The 17,442-nt window shown below is 45.3% G+C and overlaps 1 protein-coding gene across 6 annotated transcripts in view; it reads right to left on the bottom strand.

Annotated features, from left to right (window-relative positions):
• Window positions 1–230: 230 nt before the first annotated feature.
• ACSM5 (acyl-CoA synthetase medium chain family member 5) overlaps window positions 231–17,442 on the bottom strand; it is a 26,841-nt gene continuing 9,629 nt past the window's right edge. For 2 of the 6 annotated variants that reach the window (XM_088656497.1, XM_088656500.1), the window contains 12 exons: window positions 16,731–16,941; window positions 14,595–14,802; window positions 13,464–13,607; window positions 11,753–11,909; window positions 10,238–10,317; window positions 8,248–8,371; window positions 7,841–7,921; window positions 6,963–7,064; window positions 5,395–5,522; window positions 5,204–5,318; window positions 4,419–4,538; window positions 231–2,212 (listed from right to left, as the gene is read on the bottom strand). In XM_088656497.1, coding sequence (XP_088512623.1) covers window positions 2,126–2,212; window positions 4,419–4,538; window positions 5,204–5,318; window positions 5,395–5,522; window positions 6,963–7,064; window positions 7,841–7,921; window positions 8,248–8,371; window positions 10,238–10,317; window positions 11,753–11,909; window positions 13,464–13,607; window positions 14,595–14,802; window positions 16,731–16,941 — 1,557 coding nt within the window. In that variant the 3' untranslated portion in view covers window positions 231–2,125. Of the gene's footprint in view, window positions 2,213–4,418; window positions 4,539–5,203; window positions 5,319–5,394; window positions 5,523–6,962; window positions 7,065–7,840; window positions 7,922–8,247; window positions 8,372–10,237; window positions 10,318–11,752; window positions 11,910–13,463; window positions 13,608–14,594; window positions 14,803–16,007; window positions 16,363–16,730; window positions 16,962–17,442 lie in introns of all 6 variants that reach the window. The other 4 variants (XM_088656501.1, XM_088656499.1, XM_088656502.1 and 1 more) reach the window with 3 other exon arrangements.

Below are 17,442 nucleotides of genomic sequence, written 5' to 3'. Positions count from 1 at the left end.
GTCCGGGAAGAATATCTGAAAGGTGGTTGCGTAGGCAAGTCAATACAGAAATCATTTTTTATTTTATTTTTTGGCATTTGGGGTTCGTCTTGAAAAGCACAACAAATTTCGGAGTGTCCTAGTTTTTACCTTTTGAAATATGGCAACCCTAGGTAAATACCTTTGTTCCTGACTCCCATTCACAATTTTGTACCTACTGATACACAGAAGATGCTCCATTGGCAGTCTGCTCTGGTTTTTTTAATTAGTATTTTATTAGAAGAATTTCGTTTATAAAAAGAGTGATGAAAAAGAAAAAGAAAAAAGAAAAACATGAATGAAAATAGAAATGAAAGAAAAACACTTAATTACATTTCTGTATGCTAGTATTGGTCTAGTACAAATATCTTTATCAATAACTTAATATATTCTCTGTAAAGTCGTTCCATATATCATTATACCCATCCAAAGAAAGTCTGTGTCTATATGCAGTCTGTTCATATGTTGCTAATGTTGTAATATTGTCAAGCCATTGATTAAGGGGAATCATAACTCTGTTCCTTCAGTTCATCAATATCAATTTCTTAGCCACCATTATGGCACGTAGAATCCATTTTCACTGTTCCGTTTTCACTTTCCATAGAATAGGTATGTAGTTCAAAAGAACGTTCACCTTTGAAAATCTTAAATTCCTCTGTAACGTATTATTTATACAATGCAATACTTTCTCCCAAAACTTAGTGTGGGACATTGTTAAAAACATGTGTTTCAAAGAAGCATTGTCCATATTCCACCTCCATTTTACACCTCCTGCTTAACAGATACTTGCCAAACCGCATTTGCAGAGGTTCCATTCCAAGCAACACAAAGGAGGGGAAATATATGAATGACTTGGGGATGGGATAGAGATTAGTTCAGTTCATATTTTAATACAAACCTACCACATTTGCACTTCCCGAACCAATACATGGGGGGGGGGGAATGCAGCTCTCCTTTAAAACCCACATTTTACTGAATTTTGCAATGAAGTTTTCCAACCAAAGAATTTGTACATAGATGCACCAAGAAGTGCACACATGAAAATAATATTCAAAGATTTGATATATTAAGGGAAATTGATTGCCAAAATCTTTAAATTCGGTAACATTGCATACAAAAATGCATCTATTAGCAGAAATGCCGGCAGGAATGCCAATGAATTTTTCCGCAGACTTAAAAAACAATAGACAATCTAATCTAGAACCCGATTTAAGATTGGAAAAACAAGAAACCAGAATCAACAAATTTGCCCATCCCTAGAATGAGCTGAAGAACTGCAAGCTGCAGCAAACTACACATCCATTGCATTCTACACAGCAGGGTCTCTCCAGATGTTGCTGGACTACAACTCCCATCCTCTCTGACCATTAGCCATGCTGTCTTGTGATGGATGGGAGACTGAATCCACCAACTTCATTTGAAGGGCCACAGGCTCTCGATCTAATTTGGAAATAATAATAAAAATGTAACAGTGGAGAATTCCTGATGTATTGCAGTTTCACTTTGGCAACAAAGGCTGCATTATCACTGCAATTAATTCCATTCGCCCGATGTTCCCCTAGCTGTTATTTTGCCCATTATATTTGAGCTTCCACATGATGTAGAAAGGCAGTTCTGGAAAACTAAAGGAATGGAATGTAGTGGAAGTTTCATGCCCATTTCCGTGTTATTTAGGTCTAGAAAAAAAATCAATTTGCAGCCCCATCAACCTGGAAAATAACGGGAGTTTCGCATGGCAATTTGCCCATTTTTTTTCATGGGTCCATGCTGTGAAGTGTTGTGAAGTGGCACTCCCTGCCCATCTTAAGGCTCGTGCCTTTTCAAAACAGTTGGCCTGCTGAGAAAGCATGCCGGTATTTTGGCATAGAAAGTCATGCCAAAAAGGTAAAGCCAAGAAGAATGGGTAGAACGTCGAGATATTCATATGAAGAGAAGCAAACTTAGGAGAAAGTATAGTTATTGTTGCTGGACGACATGAATCTCTTTGCTTGAGATATCATAACTTAGCAATAGATTAGGGTATGAAGGCAAGATGGGGAAACTCTCCATCGTCAGAGCAAACAGCTGATTGCAGGACGATTCTGCATATGCAAATATCCTTCCAAAGCTAGACATTCCCCCACTCTCTTTTCCGTAAAACGTTCCTTCGCATTTTCCCTGCAGCCGTCTTTGGCAGCTCTTGGACAAACTCGACCTAGCAAAGTAAAAGACATTGACATCATTTATCGCAGTCACATTACCATGGCTCACAAGTGTTTAGTGCTTTTCATGTGAGTGGAAGTGTCAAGTTAATGGCAACAACAAATCCCCCCTGAAAACGTCCCCAGTCTATGATCATTGTTATTATTCATTAGACTTGCTCGTTACTTGAAGGCCTCCAAGCAACTTAACAGGATACAAAAATTAATATAAATATATTACACCTTAAAAAGCTAACAAAACAACTCTCGTAACAGCTGGAGGAAGCTTTGGTAGCACACTGGGAAGAAAAGGACAGCATCACAGCCTATCCCAAGGCCTGGCTGGAAAAAGGAAAGGCTTGGCCTGATGCTGAAAATATGTCAATAAAGGCACCAGACCTTACCTGCCAAGTCTCCCGTTTTTCGCGGGAATCCCCCGTTTTTAAAGCCATTTCCCCGCTGTTGTCCCGAATGGCAAAATATCCCGTAATTCCCCCGGATTTTAAAAAATCGGGCAGAGTGGCACCGGAAGTCGCTTCTACGCATGTCTGGACATGCGTATAAGCGACTTCTGGTGCTGCGCCGCTGCTGATCCCGGATTTTTCAGTCCAGGAGTTGGAGGGTATGCACCAGATGTACATTGCTGGAGGCAACATTCCACAGATGAATAGCCACAACTGACAAGGCCCTTTCCTTTGCCACTACCCTCCAAGCCTTCTGCAGATGTAAGACCTGGAGAAGGGTCTCTGAAGATCTAAGGCAGGCACCCCCAAACTTCGGCCCTCCAGATGTTTTGGACTACAATTCCCATCTTCCCTGACCATTGGTCCTGTTACCTAGGGATCATGGGAGTTGTAGGCCAAAACATCTGGAGGGCCGCAGTTTGGGGGTGCCTGATCTAAGGGCCCTAGTGGATCAGACATGGAAAGCCAATGCAGTCCAGACTCTTCTTTCTCACGATGGCCAACCAGGTGCCTCTGGGAAGCCTACAAGCAGAACATGAGTGCAATCGCTCCCTTCCCTTGCAGCTAGTAAGTTAGATGCTTGCTGCTATTGAAGCACAAGGAAGGAGTATCCCGCCACCATGACTAGTAACCATGGACAGGGCTGGGCAATATCTGGTTTTCAACATCACGATATATCATCAGCTAAACATTGTGCTATGCTGATATATCATGATGTCTGAAATAAGGAGGGAGCTATGCAGAGGCATTGGCTGGTTTCATGGTTTTCAACGCATTGTGATTTTTGCTGGAACCTGCTTTTGTGATATGCAGGACTCAGGGGAGAGCTGAGCCAGCAGAGTTAACAGGGGCTGCAAGATAGATAGATGGACTGTTGGTCTCACTTGGGGTAAGGCAGCTTCCTCTCTCCCTACACAAGATGATGATGATGATTAATAATAATAATATTTATACCCTGCCCATCTGGCTGGGTTTCCCCAGCCACTCTGGGCGGCTCCCAACAGAATATTAAAAACACAATAAAACATCAAACACTAAAACACTTCCCTAAGCAGGGTTGCCTTCAGATGTGTTGCCTTCAGATGTCTTCTAAAAGTCAGATAGTTGCTTATTTCTTTGACATTTGATAGGAAGGGATTGCACAGAACAAGCGCCACTACCGAGAAGGCCCTCTGCCTGGTTCCCTGCAACCTCACTTCTTGCAATGAGGGAACCGCCAGAAGGCCCTCGAAGCTGGACCTCAGTGTCCGGGCTGAACGATGGGGGTGGAGACACTCCTTCAGTTATATTGGGCCGAGGCCGTTTAGTGCTTTAAAGGTCAGCACCAACACTTTGAATTGTGCTTGGAAACGTACTGGGAGGCAATGTAGGTCTTTCAGGACTGGTGTTATACGGTATCGGTGGCCACTCCCGGTCACCAATCTAGCTGCCGCATTCTGGATTAGTTGTAGTTTCTGGGTCACCTTCAAAGGATAGTCCCACGTAGAGCGAATTGCAGTAGTCCATGTGGGAGATAACCAGAGCATGCACCACACTAGAGCATGCACTTAACACAGACCAGTGAAATCACTGGTGTCTTCCTGTACCTAGGGCCATGAGCAGGGAAAAGTCTCCCAGGTCAGCACCAAACCACTACCACTAGGGCGCATATCACATCTGTCCAACAGGAAAGTGAGACATAAGTTCTTAATTCCCCAAAGTTTGACCTCTCAACCCATTCTGTCATTTCCTGGTTAGGTCCTGGGAAGATACTTGCCTTTCTAGGATACTTGTAAGGAGCAGTCACCTTTTTCACATGATCCTGGAGCTCCTTGATTAATTCTTCTGGGTCATGTGATAAAAAGGCAGGTGACAAGACGACAAAAGCTTTCACCACCTATAGAATGCCAATTGTATGTGCTTTAATGGCTCAGAGAGAAAAAGTAGGTTTCAGTGTGATTAAGTGCTTGCTGTAGCAAAAGACACTCCTTTCTATTCCCCCTTCCCCTCGTCCCCTTACAGACAGACAGCATTTCACATCCACTAAGCATGCTCTATTCTCTATTCCCCACTTAGGAAATTCCCCTCTAAATATTGTAAATTTGGGGGTTCCCCTGAGCCTGCTGTTGCCCCAACTCTTGAGCACGGATGGTGCCATTTAATCTACAGAAGGATTCTCACTTGGAGTACTAAAGGCCAAGATAGATTCATAAATTCATTTTGTGTTGGCCATAGCCAGAGCATAGCAAATATAACTGTTTGGAGGTAAGGGAAGAGCAGGATTTAGGGATTCATAGAGGTTGGCAGCATCTCTAGGGACCATTGTGATCCTGGTAAGAACATGCATTGGGCTGTGTCTCCCCCCCCCAACTTTTCATTTGTACCCAGCTGAGCTAAGGTGCGTTTGCTCACTGAGAACATTTCATCGTTCCTCAACTCGGAAGCATCCCTGAAATGCAGCTCTGCCAGTGCCGCTGTCATTTTTCAAGATTTAGTACGCTTTCTCCGAGCAAGCAAACTGCATGCGACTGAGTATCGTGTGTTGCAGAATGTGTTGGCTGCCTGAATCTCCATTACCTCTCCTCTCACGGGATCCGGGCTGCTGACCACAGCTGATTCCACCACAGCCGGGTGCTCTATCAAGGCGCTCTCCACTTCAAACGGGCCGATACGGTACCTAAGAGAGAGAAGGAGGTCACTCCCGTGCCTTTTGTTGCAGAGCAAATGAAAAAGCCAACTGAACACAAACCTACCCGGCAGAATTAATCAAATCATCTGATCTTCCGACAAACCAGAAATAACCTTCTTCATCTTTAATCGCTCTGTCTCCAGTGATATAAAAATCGCCACGTTCACTAGCTGCTGTTTTCTCAGGGTTATCCTGGCAACAACAACCGGACAACATTTCAACCAATGCCTGCTGATCTGTCCCTTTTTAGTAATGGTGCCTCAAGATAAAATAGCAAGACTCTTGGGTTGATGACTGTGCCAGCTCCAGTTCTTGGAGGGTCCTTGGACCAGATGTTGTCACTTCCTCTGCTCTATCTGAGTGGGTCCTACCTCCTCTCTGTTGCCTCTATTTTCTCATACTCTCCACCGGACCCTAAACCAAACCTCCATGCAAAGGGAGAGTGAATGGTTTGAAAAGTGGCTTAGACAAATTCATGGATGATGAAGTTATGAATGGATTCTAGCCATGATAGCTATTTTCTATCTCCACCATCGGAGACGGTATGACTGTGAATTCCAGTTGTTGGGATTCACAAATGGGGAAAGGGCTGTTGCACCGAGGTCCTGCAAAGCCATTTCCTCTAATATAACACAGCTAGATATTTCCACTAACGTATGTGTTTTATGCAGTTTACCCTGGTATATGCCCTTTTTGGGGTACACATTCCACGACAATGCAAAATTCAGAGAAGTGCAAATTCCCAAAGATGGCTGGCTTTCAGTTTGGGTATTGTTTTGGGAAGTGCAAATGAAGAAGGTTCATCTTTACATGTGAATGGGATCAAATCCCTTCCCCCATCCCTTACCACAACCAAACCCTGTTACAAATGCAAACCCAGAGCAAGTGAAGCTGTTGGTGAACATTTTCACCAGACCTGCCGAGGAACACCAAATTGAGTTGTTGTTGTTATTATTTATTAGAAAACACTACACAAAAATGAACATAAAAACCCAAAATACCTCTCTCCCGCCAGAACAGAGAAGTACAACTCATTCATTAGAGCAGGGCCACAGGGGCGTACCCAGGATCAAAACTGGGGGGGGGGGAGAGGGGAAGAGAGAGAAGGAAGGAAGGGGTGAGAGAGAGAGAAAAAAAAAGGAAGAAAGAGAGGGAAAGGAAGGATGGAAGGAAGGAAGGACGGAGCCCCCATCTGCCCCCCCAGCTCAGGATGCTCCTCCCCCTTCCCACATTCTTGTTGCTGGCTGCAGCCGCGGAGGAAACAGCCCGATTTCCATAACCCGCAGCAACTTTTCCCCTTCAGTTTTCGGAGGGAAAAAGTGTGGGTTATAGTCCGTAAAATACGGCAAAAAATTTTTGCTTCTGGGGGGGGGCAGCTGCCCCCCTGCCCTGCTAGGTACGCCCATGCAGGGGCAGGCCACATGATGCCTTTCAGATGTTGCTAAATTACAGCTCACATCTGGCCAGGCTGGTTGAGGCTGATGAGAGTCAAAGACCTACAATATCTGGAGGGTACAGCTTTGCCTACCCCTGGCTTAAAAAGTTACACAGGAATGTGTAGCAAGAGTCTTACGTGTCGATTTCCTTCTCCTTCCTTAGTTTGCCCACGTCATCACCTCAAATAATACTTACTAAGTACCCTGGGAAAGGACAAAATGGTTGCTTGGGTTTGATCCTGATCGCAATGTACCCTTCTTGTCCTGGAGGTTGAACATTGCCTTCATCATCTACAATCTGTAAAAACAAAACAAAAAACAGAAGGAAGCTTCCCAAAATGCACATGTTATTTCAATCAATTGGCCTTGATTTAAAACTCATATGCATATCCTTGGTTCTCTGTGGCACCCATTAGGTTCTATGGAACAAAGAAAAATAGATAAAGCTTCTTCTCAGGGTTCTGTTACACTCCAAGAAATGGAAAAGAGTAGGAATATGTAGATGGAGAACTGAACTATGCAAGCGAGGATTGACTTAGTAATCAATGGTTCCCATTAAGCTCTATGGTGTGGGTGTGTGGGTATGTGTAGAGCATGCATAGTGTGTGGGTGTTTGTTCTCAGAGTTCTAGTACATGATATTCTATTGAGAAATGGAAAACATTTGAGAATATTTAGATCAGGCACCCCCAAACTCTGCCCTCCAGATGTTTTGGGACTACAGCTCCCATCATCCATAGCTAACAGGACCAGTGGTCAGGGATAATGGGAATTGTAGTCCCCAAACATCTGTTTGGGGATGCCTGATTTAGATAAAGAAAGAGGGGGCTAATAAATTCTCATGGATTCCCATTCAATTCTTTGGAACAAGGAAAATGGACTGCTCAGCTGGGACACAGCTGAGAAAAGAGCAAATTACTTGCATACACAGGACTTCCCCGCCCATGATAATAATGGGGATTTCCCTGGTGACAGATAAATTATAGGGAATTAAAGTTCAAGGATAAAGAATACTTTGTTTTCTTCCAGCCTTTCGATGGACACCATTCTGGTAAATATAAGTTTGTCTTTGTACCTGGACATCATATGGTGGAGAAGCCTTTCCTAGTGAGCCTGGTTTGATTTTCATTCCCTTTATATTGGAACATATTGTTACCTGTAAGAAAGAGAGAAAGAGAGAGCACAATGCAATTAATTGAAAATTGGGGTGGTTTTGGAGAGGGAGGAGATTGTTTTCATTGTGGCATGAGAGGACAGCATACTAATCTAAGACAAGCAAGGTTGGATAGAGAGCTACATGTAGAAACTAGCGCCCAGGACAAAAGAAAGATTTACATTCCTTGCTCCGCCCACTTTTGTCCCTAGCCCCGCCCACCACTGGAATTTGCCCCCCAGAAGATTGGATGGAATGGAATGCAGCCCTTGGGCTAAAAAAGATCAATCAAAAGACCCACCACCATGCACTAACAAAGACAGACATACTGTTTCTGTTTGTCCATAGCCTTCATAGATATCCAGCCCCGTCTGAGCCTTCCACTGCTCCATCACTTTTGGGATGAGTGGTTCCCCTCCTGTCACACAGTGCTTCAGGCTCATGAATTTGCAGCTTGAGAGGAAATGGCAACCATCAGTAGCAATCCTATAGATCAGGGGTGAGGGAGCTTTGGCCCTCCAGATGTTGCTGAGCTACAACTGCCGTCACCTCTGATCACGGGCTCTGCTTGCTGGGTCCTATGCCCCCACCAGATGAATCCTCTACCAAGGAGCATCCGGAGCCCCAGAAACTCAGGAATAGCCCAGAACAATATCCATGGAAGAGTTGGGACCCTTGGGGGAGGCTGGCACGGTCCCCTCCCTGCAGAAAGGGAGCTTAGTCTGGGATGCAGAGGCAGAACAACACCTGTGAAGGCCTAGGGGTGATGGTACCTCAAGAGGCAGGCCGAGACCCTCGCAGTCACGAGAAATGCTCGGTTGCAGAAGGCTCCTCATGAGTAAAGGGCTATTTATTCATGGACCCTCCTCCTGAGTAGGACTCTCTGCAGAATCTCAAAGAGGCTGGAGCAGGGGCCAGGGTGGGGTTATGGCATCTCTGGCTTAACGCCTCAATGTCTTGCTACCACCGCTTTGTGTTGTACACAGAGCTAGCTGTTTTCTTCATGTATTTATGGTTTACATTTATATGCATTTCAATAGTAGTTTAACAGTAAATCAAACATTTCAAAACTTGACTTCCTTCCTCCTCTTTCTGCGGTTCGTTAAAAGTTTTTATCATCATTCCCTGCATATTCTAAATTATATCAAATCATTCTTTTATTTATCTATTTTCATATATCTATAATTTAAAAACTGCAGGTTATTACAATAGTCCTGCCAATGTTTTTAGAGCTAGCTGTTTTCTTTGACCTTGCCCTTTGATCTGTTCTTTGTCTGAGCTGCTGGTGAGCTGAACCTTGGGCTCCCTTCTTGTCTGAGTTCTTGTCTGAATCTCTGCTGCCCTAGACTGGAGCTCAGATGGACCCTTGCCTGAGCGCCTCCTGGAATCACTGTTTGCCTGGAATTGGACCCTGGGCTGGCGTTGGGTGTTCCTGCTGCCCGTACCCACAACAGCCTTGGTTATCTGGAAAGTCTCCTGCAACCTGGGACTCACCTAGAGCAGGACACTGGGGCCGATGCCAGTTGTGTTCCTGAAACATCTAGAGGGCTGAAGGTTCCCCACTCCTGCTAGAGAAGTACCAGCTAGAGCCAGCTGGATTTGTGCTGGTGTTTTCTTTTCACCTAATCCCTTGAATTGGATTAGACTGTGTTTCATAAACCACTTTGCAGTGGTATCATGCTTAACTCGATTAAGCAAATGGATTCTGCAGGGAACAGTATGCAATTTCTCTAGTCATGCAATTATTCAAATGATAGACTAGGTTAAGCATCTGTTTTCGTAGCATTTGCCATGGTGTACAGGCCAGGCTCCACCCCCAAGAACCCCCAAGCCTCAAACTACGGGCAATGACTCAAGAGTGTCTCTTTCTCCCATAATGCCATAGGGTGGAAATGAATTACAATCTTTCCTTACCTGCCCACACAGGTATTCTACAGTGTGAATAAGGTAAAAACACATACCCTTCAAATGTTCCGGTTTCCCCGGAATATCATGGAATTACAGAAGCCACCCCATCTTGCTGAGCTAACTAGTATGCTGAGCTCAGCAAGGAGGATGAGCCAGCGGTTGCATTGGTGCTGTGCTCTCGCATGAGTCAGTTGGCTCCTGCAAGAGCACGGCACTGAAATATGCTCATGTGCTAGCAAAATTTTAACAACCCATCTCCATCAAACAAGGACAGTGATCTACTCGGAACTAGGGCTGTCTGTGGTAAATGTGAGCAGCTGGAGCAAATGACAAGAAACGTTTGCTACCCATCCAATTCTCATGACAGTTCTACTCTTGCGTTCACCTTTCCAATTACACATTATAAAGTACCTGGTGAGATCGTGCTGAACCAACATCCGGTATGCAGTAGGAGCTGTGCAGAAAGTCGTGATTGGGTATCGGTTGAGAGTCTGAATGGAGGCAATGGAAGTACAGCCATTATTGCAACCTCAAATTCTGGTTTTGCAGCATAGGGTGAGATCCAACGTTAGGAGGCTAGCTTTTTGGTGGGACGTTAGAAGGAACTTTCGAAAGAAACTCTCTTTAGAAACATCAGAAAAATGGGTATGCAGTGTAACAATGTACACAAAACTGATTGCCCATCTCCTTAGCCTCTCCCTGCTGCCAGGTGGACCCTCTTTTGACAGCCCCAGATCACTCTGGGTGGACTTGATCTGATCTGGGGTGATCCCATGCTGCCTCAACCTGATCCAGCTGAATGTTGGGTCTACCAGAATCAGAAAGATAGAGTTTGGGACCCAGTGCACAGCTCTAGATTCTAGGCCACACCCCTTTCCAAGCCACAACCCTCACTGGTCCTGCTTTACACCTCTAGATTCTGCACACTCTCACACCCCTCTCTATCCTCCGCCCAGGGAATCAAGAGGCTTTATCAGAGTTGAAGGACACATTCTAGCTGGGCAAAAGTGGTCAAGGAGGGTGCAAAGCAGGACCAGTGAGGGTTGTGGCTTGGAAAGGGGTGTGGCCTAGGGGGAGTCTGGTAAGCCTTCTTTAGAAGCATAGAGGGCTTTATTTGGGCCCCAACCTTGAGGTTCCTCATTCCTGGTCCACAGACCCTACATAGCCTGGCAGATCCTCAGGCTCAAGTCTTTTCCATATTTGCCAAAGCTTGAATCTGAAACTTTTTGCATGAAATGCTCATTCCTTACCACTGAACCCTTTCCTTGAAAGGGAACCTATGACCTGCATGCAGGGTGTTATATATGCAGGCATTGTAGACTGAAGCCAGGCTGCATGAATGCAATGCAAGCCTGGAACTCAGGATAACAAAAGACAGAGAGGATTCTAAAACCCTCCAATGACACTGTTAGCAGCTGGCAGGCTGCCAATCACTGCTGAGATAGGGCCAGTGTTGTGATTCGCTAATTGCAGCATTAAGGCGGCCTATCACAGGCAGTGGGTGTGTTTTGCCTGGGCCAGCTTAAGGTATATATCAGGGGTCGGCAAACTTTTTCAGCAGGGGGCCGGTCCACTGTCCCTCAGACCTTGTGGGGGGCCGGACTATATTTTGAAAAAAATATATGAACGAATTCCCATGCCCCACAAATAACCCAGAGATGCATTTTAAATAAAAGGACACATTCTACTCATGTAAAAACATGCTGATTCCCAGACTGTCCGCGGGCCAGATTTAGAAGACGATTGGGCCGCATCTGGGCTCCGGGCCTTAGTTTGGGGACCCCTGGTACATATACTAGGCCAAATGTCCCTGTTTGTCATTCTTGTTGTTCTTGTTCCTGGTGTTCCAATAAATCTTTTTCGAGCTGAATCTCGGTCTTGGGTTATGCCCGTACCTACCTACACTCCACAAACCTTTATTCTTACATTTATTATGACCGTGGGTTCGAATTTCAACAGGTGATGTACAAAGACGCAGGACCCATTGATCCACGGAGCAAACACGCTGCTCCAAGCTGACTTCACCCATCCTGTGTCAGATGTATTCCAGAATATATCTGAAGGAGTCAGATTCATCCAGTGCCTGTTCAGTGAGAAAGAACACATTTGTATTGGCTGTTGATAGTCAGGATCCTGGGAAGGAGTTTGCAGGATGACCCAGCAAAGATGTCACACATCTGATTTAGAGGGTACAGGGAGAGCTGGTGGAGAAGTGCAAAATCCAAATGGGCAGTGGAGTGGAGCAAAGAGAGAAAACTCCTCACCTCCAGCAACGTTTGTTCCTGTTGACAAGTAAGACTTTGGGGAGGAAGTCTAGGGCCCCACTTAGCAGAATAGAAGACCCTGGAGGGCAAGGTCAGATCTAAAACTCTCTAACCACACCATTGGCTGAGCCTGCTGTTCTGTTCTTCCCCCACCTGCCTCCACCAGCATCTTGCAAGTTATGCCAAAGTTACGTAGATTATGTAAGTTACATAACTTACATTAAGTAGCAGACAGTGAGATAATACCGGTAGTAGTAGTAGTAGTAGTAGTAGTAGTAGTAGTAGTAGTAATAATATAATAATAATATCGGGTCCTCCCTGCAAGAGAGGGCACGTGTTGTGGTGGGACCCGGCATTCAGGCCTAGGTGTTGGGGCGGGGACAACTGGAGCAGCCACAACACCCTATTGGTGGTCCCTCTGACGGGGAGCAATTGGGCTAAGGGCATGCCAGTCAAGGAGTCATAGGGACCGCTATTGAACTGCTGCACGTGACCCTCGAGATCCTCTTTTCGGGTCACAGTGCATCGGAACACCCGCCCACCTCTCCCTATATTTAGGGCTTGCACTTGACCTTGCTATGCCATCGTGTGTCACCTGTCTTTGTGACAGGGGCATGGCAGGAATTTTCCCCATTTGGCTGATGCCACTTGGGTTTTGCCTGCCACGTAGCAAATCATCACAACTTGTAAGGTTGGCGGATAGGCTCTGGTTCTTGTTGATAGGGGTGGCAGGATTCCTAGCCATCTCTATGCATGGGTATTCCTGTAAAAGGAATCCTAGGACTCATGGTTGGTCTTCCCCGAGCGGGGTTGTGCCCTGAGCCAGAGTTCAGGGCGCATCTGGGTGGACCCGGGCCCATTCATCTGATGGCCCCCGTCCCAGGTGTTCCCCCAGGCTGACTCATGGTTGCTGCCCTGAGTCAGCACTACTGTAGGTTGCTTGATGAATCAGAGCCTATGCAACCACTCACTTGATTTGTAATCAATAAAGTTGTGGCTTAAATTCTGCCAAAAACCAAACCAAAAATTTGAGTCCCGTCTGAATTTATTTCTAGGCCAGGTTAAAGGGTCTCCACACGCAAATAATAATTTATTATTTATACCCCGCCCATCTGGCTGAGTTTCCCCAGCCACTCCCCAATCGAGTGTTAAAAACAATACAGCATTAAATATTAAAAACTTCCCTAAACAGGGCTGCCTTCAGATGTCTTTTAAAAATAGGATAGTTGCTGAGCTTCCCATCCTTCTGATCCACCTGTCTCCCTCTTATCCTGAAGCTTTCCAATCCTGTCAGGGCCCTTTGCACCCTAATCCCAAATGGCGTTGCGCTGTTTTGCTACCGCAAGAGTCGGAAAGAAGTCAACGGGTGTTACCTGCCGCTTGCTGTAAATCCAATCCCGTAACTGCAGTGGGAATGTTCCACCATTTTGGGAGACCCTGTGCTCCCGCTAGTAAAGTAGATGACCATGGGCTCGTCGCTTGTTGTCTTAACACAGTCATGGTTGGCAGGTGCTGCTCTTAAAAACAGTGACATCGCATGCGATCAATGTGAAACACTTTCTCCTTTTGCAATGGGCATGCATTTCATGAATGGAACCCCCGGCAAGCTTCCCAAATTACACCAGCTTGGCACAAATCCAATGGATTGCTGTGCAGCATCCAAGTTTATCAGCCACCAAGAAGTTTTCTGGGCATGCCCCAAAGGACCCCCCCCCAAAAAAAAATTTGTTACGAATTTAATGCGTTCTGAACACACATTTGTAAGTAAAAAAAAAAAAATGTAAGTCGAATCCCATAGGAATGCATTGGGAGAAAAAATTCGTAAGTCGAAGCAACCCTATCTAAAAATTCGTAAGTAGAAAAAATCCTATCTAAACCGCATCCAAGATGGCGGACGGAGCTCCATTTGTAAGTAGACAAATTCGTAAGTAGAGTTATTTGTAAGTAGAGGTACCACTGTATATAAATTTAAAATTGATTATATATATTTTAGAGTGTGCTCTCATAGGTATCCCACTGTGATGCCAAAAGGATTTCTGTGCCTGTCAAGCTCTTCCAAATTTGTCCATTAAAAAAATAAATTTAAAAAATGTTTTAACTAACCACTCCTGAAGAATCCCTGCTGTGGTGTCAAAAGGTTTTTGTGATCTTCCTGACCCCCTCCCCCCACAAATGGGTTCTTTTTTTTAAAAAAAAGAAATAAATAGAATTGGCTAGCCCCACTTTTAGACTTCAGCTCCAGCCCCCTTAACACATGACCCCTGAAGGGTTTGTTGTGGGTCAATCTGGCCCTAGGCCTGAAGATAGTTATTCACCCTTGGTTATATCCATGCTTCCACCTACACCCAGCTGGTAAATAAATACCAATGTTACAAAACATCAGTGAGTCCTCAGTGATTTCCTTCCAAAGGAAGCTATAGCTGAGTAAGTGTTGTACACCTGGAACATCTTAGCAGAGTGAGCAGAGCAATTGGTTACTCTCGTTTCATGCTCTGTCCACTTACTGGAAGAGATCCTTGAAGTTCAGCCAGCCATCTCTGCTGCTGTCAGACACAAGAAGCTTGGTTTTCAGAAATGTGCATTCGGACAGGACCGAGTCCACTGCGGGGGCCAAGGCGTCGCTGACCACGATGCATTTGGCTTTGGAAGCCTGGAGCCTGTAGGAGATGTCTTTGGCGGTTAACTGGGGTGTCCCTGGAATAAAAACAATGCCTAGAAAAGAAGGAGGCAATGAAGTGAGTAGAGAGCCCAGAAAGTCTCCATGCTTGGTTAAAGCAGGTGTGCTGAACTTCTGATAAATGAATTAATAGCATAAGAACATAAAGAAGAGCTCTACTAGGTCAGAACAAAGGTGTCCACCTAGATCAGAATTCTGTTTTCACAGTGGCTGACCAGATGCCTCTGGGATGCCCATAAACAGAGCGTAATAATTCTCTTAATAATAATAATAATAAATTAATTATACCCCGCCCATCTGGCTGGGTTTCCCCAGCCACTCTGGTGTATTGTAAAATACAATAATTTATTAAACATTAAAAGCTTCCCCTAAACAGAGCTGCCTTCAGATGTCCTCTAAAAGTTTGGTAGTTGTTTTCCTCTTTGGCATCTGGTGGCAGGGCGTTCCACAGGGCGGGTGCCACTACTGAGAAGGTCCTCTGCCTGGTTCCCTGTAACTTGGCTTCTCACAGCGAGGGAACCGCCAGAAGGCCCTCGGTGCTGGACCTTAGTGTCCAGGCAGAGTGATGGAGGTGGAGACGCTCCTTCAGGTATATTGGACCAAGGCCGTTTAGGGCTTTAAAGGTCAGCACCAACACTTTGAATTGTGCTCAGGAACGTACTGGGAGCCAATGTAGGTCTTTCAAGACCGGTGTTACGTGGTCTCGGCAGCTGCTCCCAGTCACCAGTCTAGCTGCCGCATTCTGGATTAATTGTAGTTCCGGGTCACCTTCAAAGGTAGCCCCACATAGAGCGCATTGCAGTAGTCCAAGCGAGAGATAACTAGAGCATGCACCACTCTGGCGAGACAGTCCCCAGCCACTGTTATTCAGAGGCATACTGCCTCTGATACCTGAAGGTAGTACAAAACCACCAGGACTAATAGCTATTGAAAGCCTTATCCTCCATGCATTCGTCTAAGTAATAATACTAATACTGTACTACTACTAATAATTTATTATTTATACCCTGCCCGTCTGGCTGGTTTTCCCTAGCCACTCTGGGTGGCTCCCAACAGAATATTAAAAACACGATAAAAGGATGCTACTTCTATGCTCTCCTGAGCACATCCATTTTTATTTCTGCGGTGTATTTTGTAATCTAGAAGTATATTCTGCCTTGTTTGTTTTTCACTGCTGCTTTCTGCTGAATCAAGTCTCAACCTTTATATACAGGTAAGTAAACAGTGCTTTTATTCTTACTGTAAGGGGGAGAGATTGCAGAGAACCTCCCCCTCTCGTCAGAAGCAGTTCGTCCCCAAGCAGCCATGAAAGCGTGGGGTCTGAAGGGGCTAGTCAGGAAGCGGAGAGAGAGGGAGCCAGGTCTCTGGCAGCATGGGAGAGCCCCTGCTCCACAGGCGGGAAAGGAGAGAGACGGAAAAGGGGGAGAGGGAAAAGACGGAGCGCAGACCCTTTCCCCCGGCACCGGAATTAAGGAGGAGGAGAAAGGGGAGGAGATTCGCTGTCCCGCGACTCTTATGTTGGTCCAAGTCGCGAAAAGGGGCAGTGCCGGATTCTGGTTCGGAATAAGCAGACATGTTTCCAGCACCTCGTTACACTGTAAATAGAGTGCACCAATAAAGACTGTTAAAAGACAAGCATGTGGAAGGTCGTTACTCTAGAGTAGTCGCAACAACCTCTGACACTTACATTACAGTGTTGTTATTTAAATCAGATAAAAGGGATAAAATGGGAAGTTCTAGTCTGCTAAAGCATCCTGGATAATTACTAATAAGGTTAAGCAACCTTTGTCCCAAAAGTGTCTATATTTGATGCTGCAAAGGGATGCTAAATTTTAAACTCTGCTAACTAGACATTGAACTCACACAAGTAAGAGGAAGGATAAATAATAAAATAATATCCTATCCTACCCTCCAAATCCTCCCAACACTAATGACTATTTTATTGCCCGTAATATTGACTAACCTGTCCGCATACAAGCCACACTTAGTAGCCACCATTCTGGAATCCGGGGTAGAACTGTCATGATCCGGTCACCTCTTTGCAAGCCGCATGGACCAAGGAGCATGTTGGCAGCTTTCCGGGATAAGACTCCCAGTTCCTCAAAGCTCCACTTCACGTCTCCCCCGCAGTCATTCACCCACCAGAAGGCTGGATTCGGAGGTCTCTTTCCCTCCTAACAGATAACCCAAAAAGCTATAATAAGAGGAAAGACAATGAAAAATGGTGCATAATCTACAGGACCAAGCACATGTGTGAATCAGATAGGATTTTATGACCAACAGGGAAACGTAAGGGGAAGAAAGAGCGGGCAGGAGTGCCCCAGAATAGACTTGCCTTGGAAGCAGTCATCATAGGAACACAGGGAGATGCCTTATACTGACTCAACTCATGGGCCCATCTACCGTATTTTTTTTTTTTGCTCCATAAGATGCACCTGACCAAAAGACTCTCCTAGTCTTTAGAGGAGGAAAGGGGGAAAGCCCCATTTTTGGGGGGATCAGCTCACAGTTGTGCAACTTCTTTTACAAAGGGGAAAAGCCCCGTTTTTGAGGATCAGCTCAAAGTTGTTGAGCTTACTTTGCAAAGGGAACAAATCCTGTTTTTATGGGGTTGAACTCACAGTTCTGCAGCTTCTTTAGGAAAGGAAAGGGAGCCCTTCCTAGTTTTTCCAGAC

This window comes from Zootoca vivipara, chromosome 13 (genome assembly GCF_965207765.1).
Source record: "Zootoca vivipara chromosome 13, rZooViv2.hap1.1, whole genome shotgun sequence".
Classification (NCBI taxonomy): Eukaryota; Metazoa; Chordata; class Lepidosauria; order Squamata; family Lacertidae; genus Zootoca; species Zootoca vivipara.
This window is presented reverse-complemented; position numbering and strand designations above follow the sequence as displayed.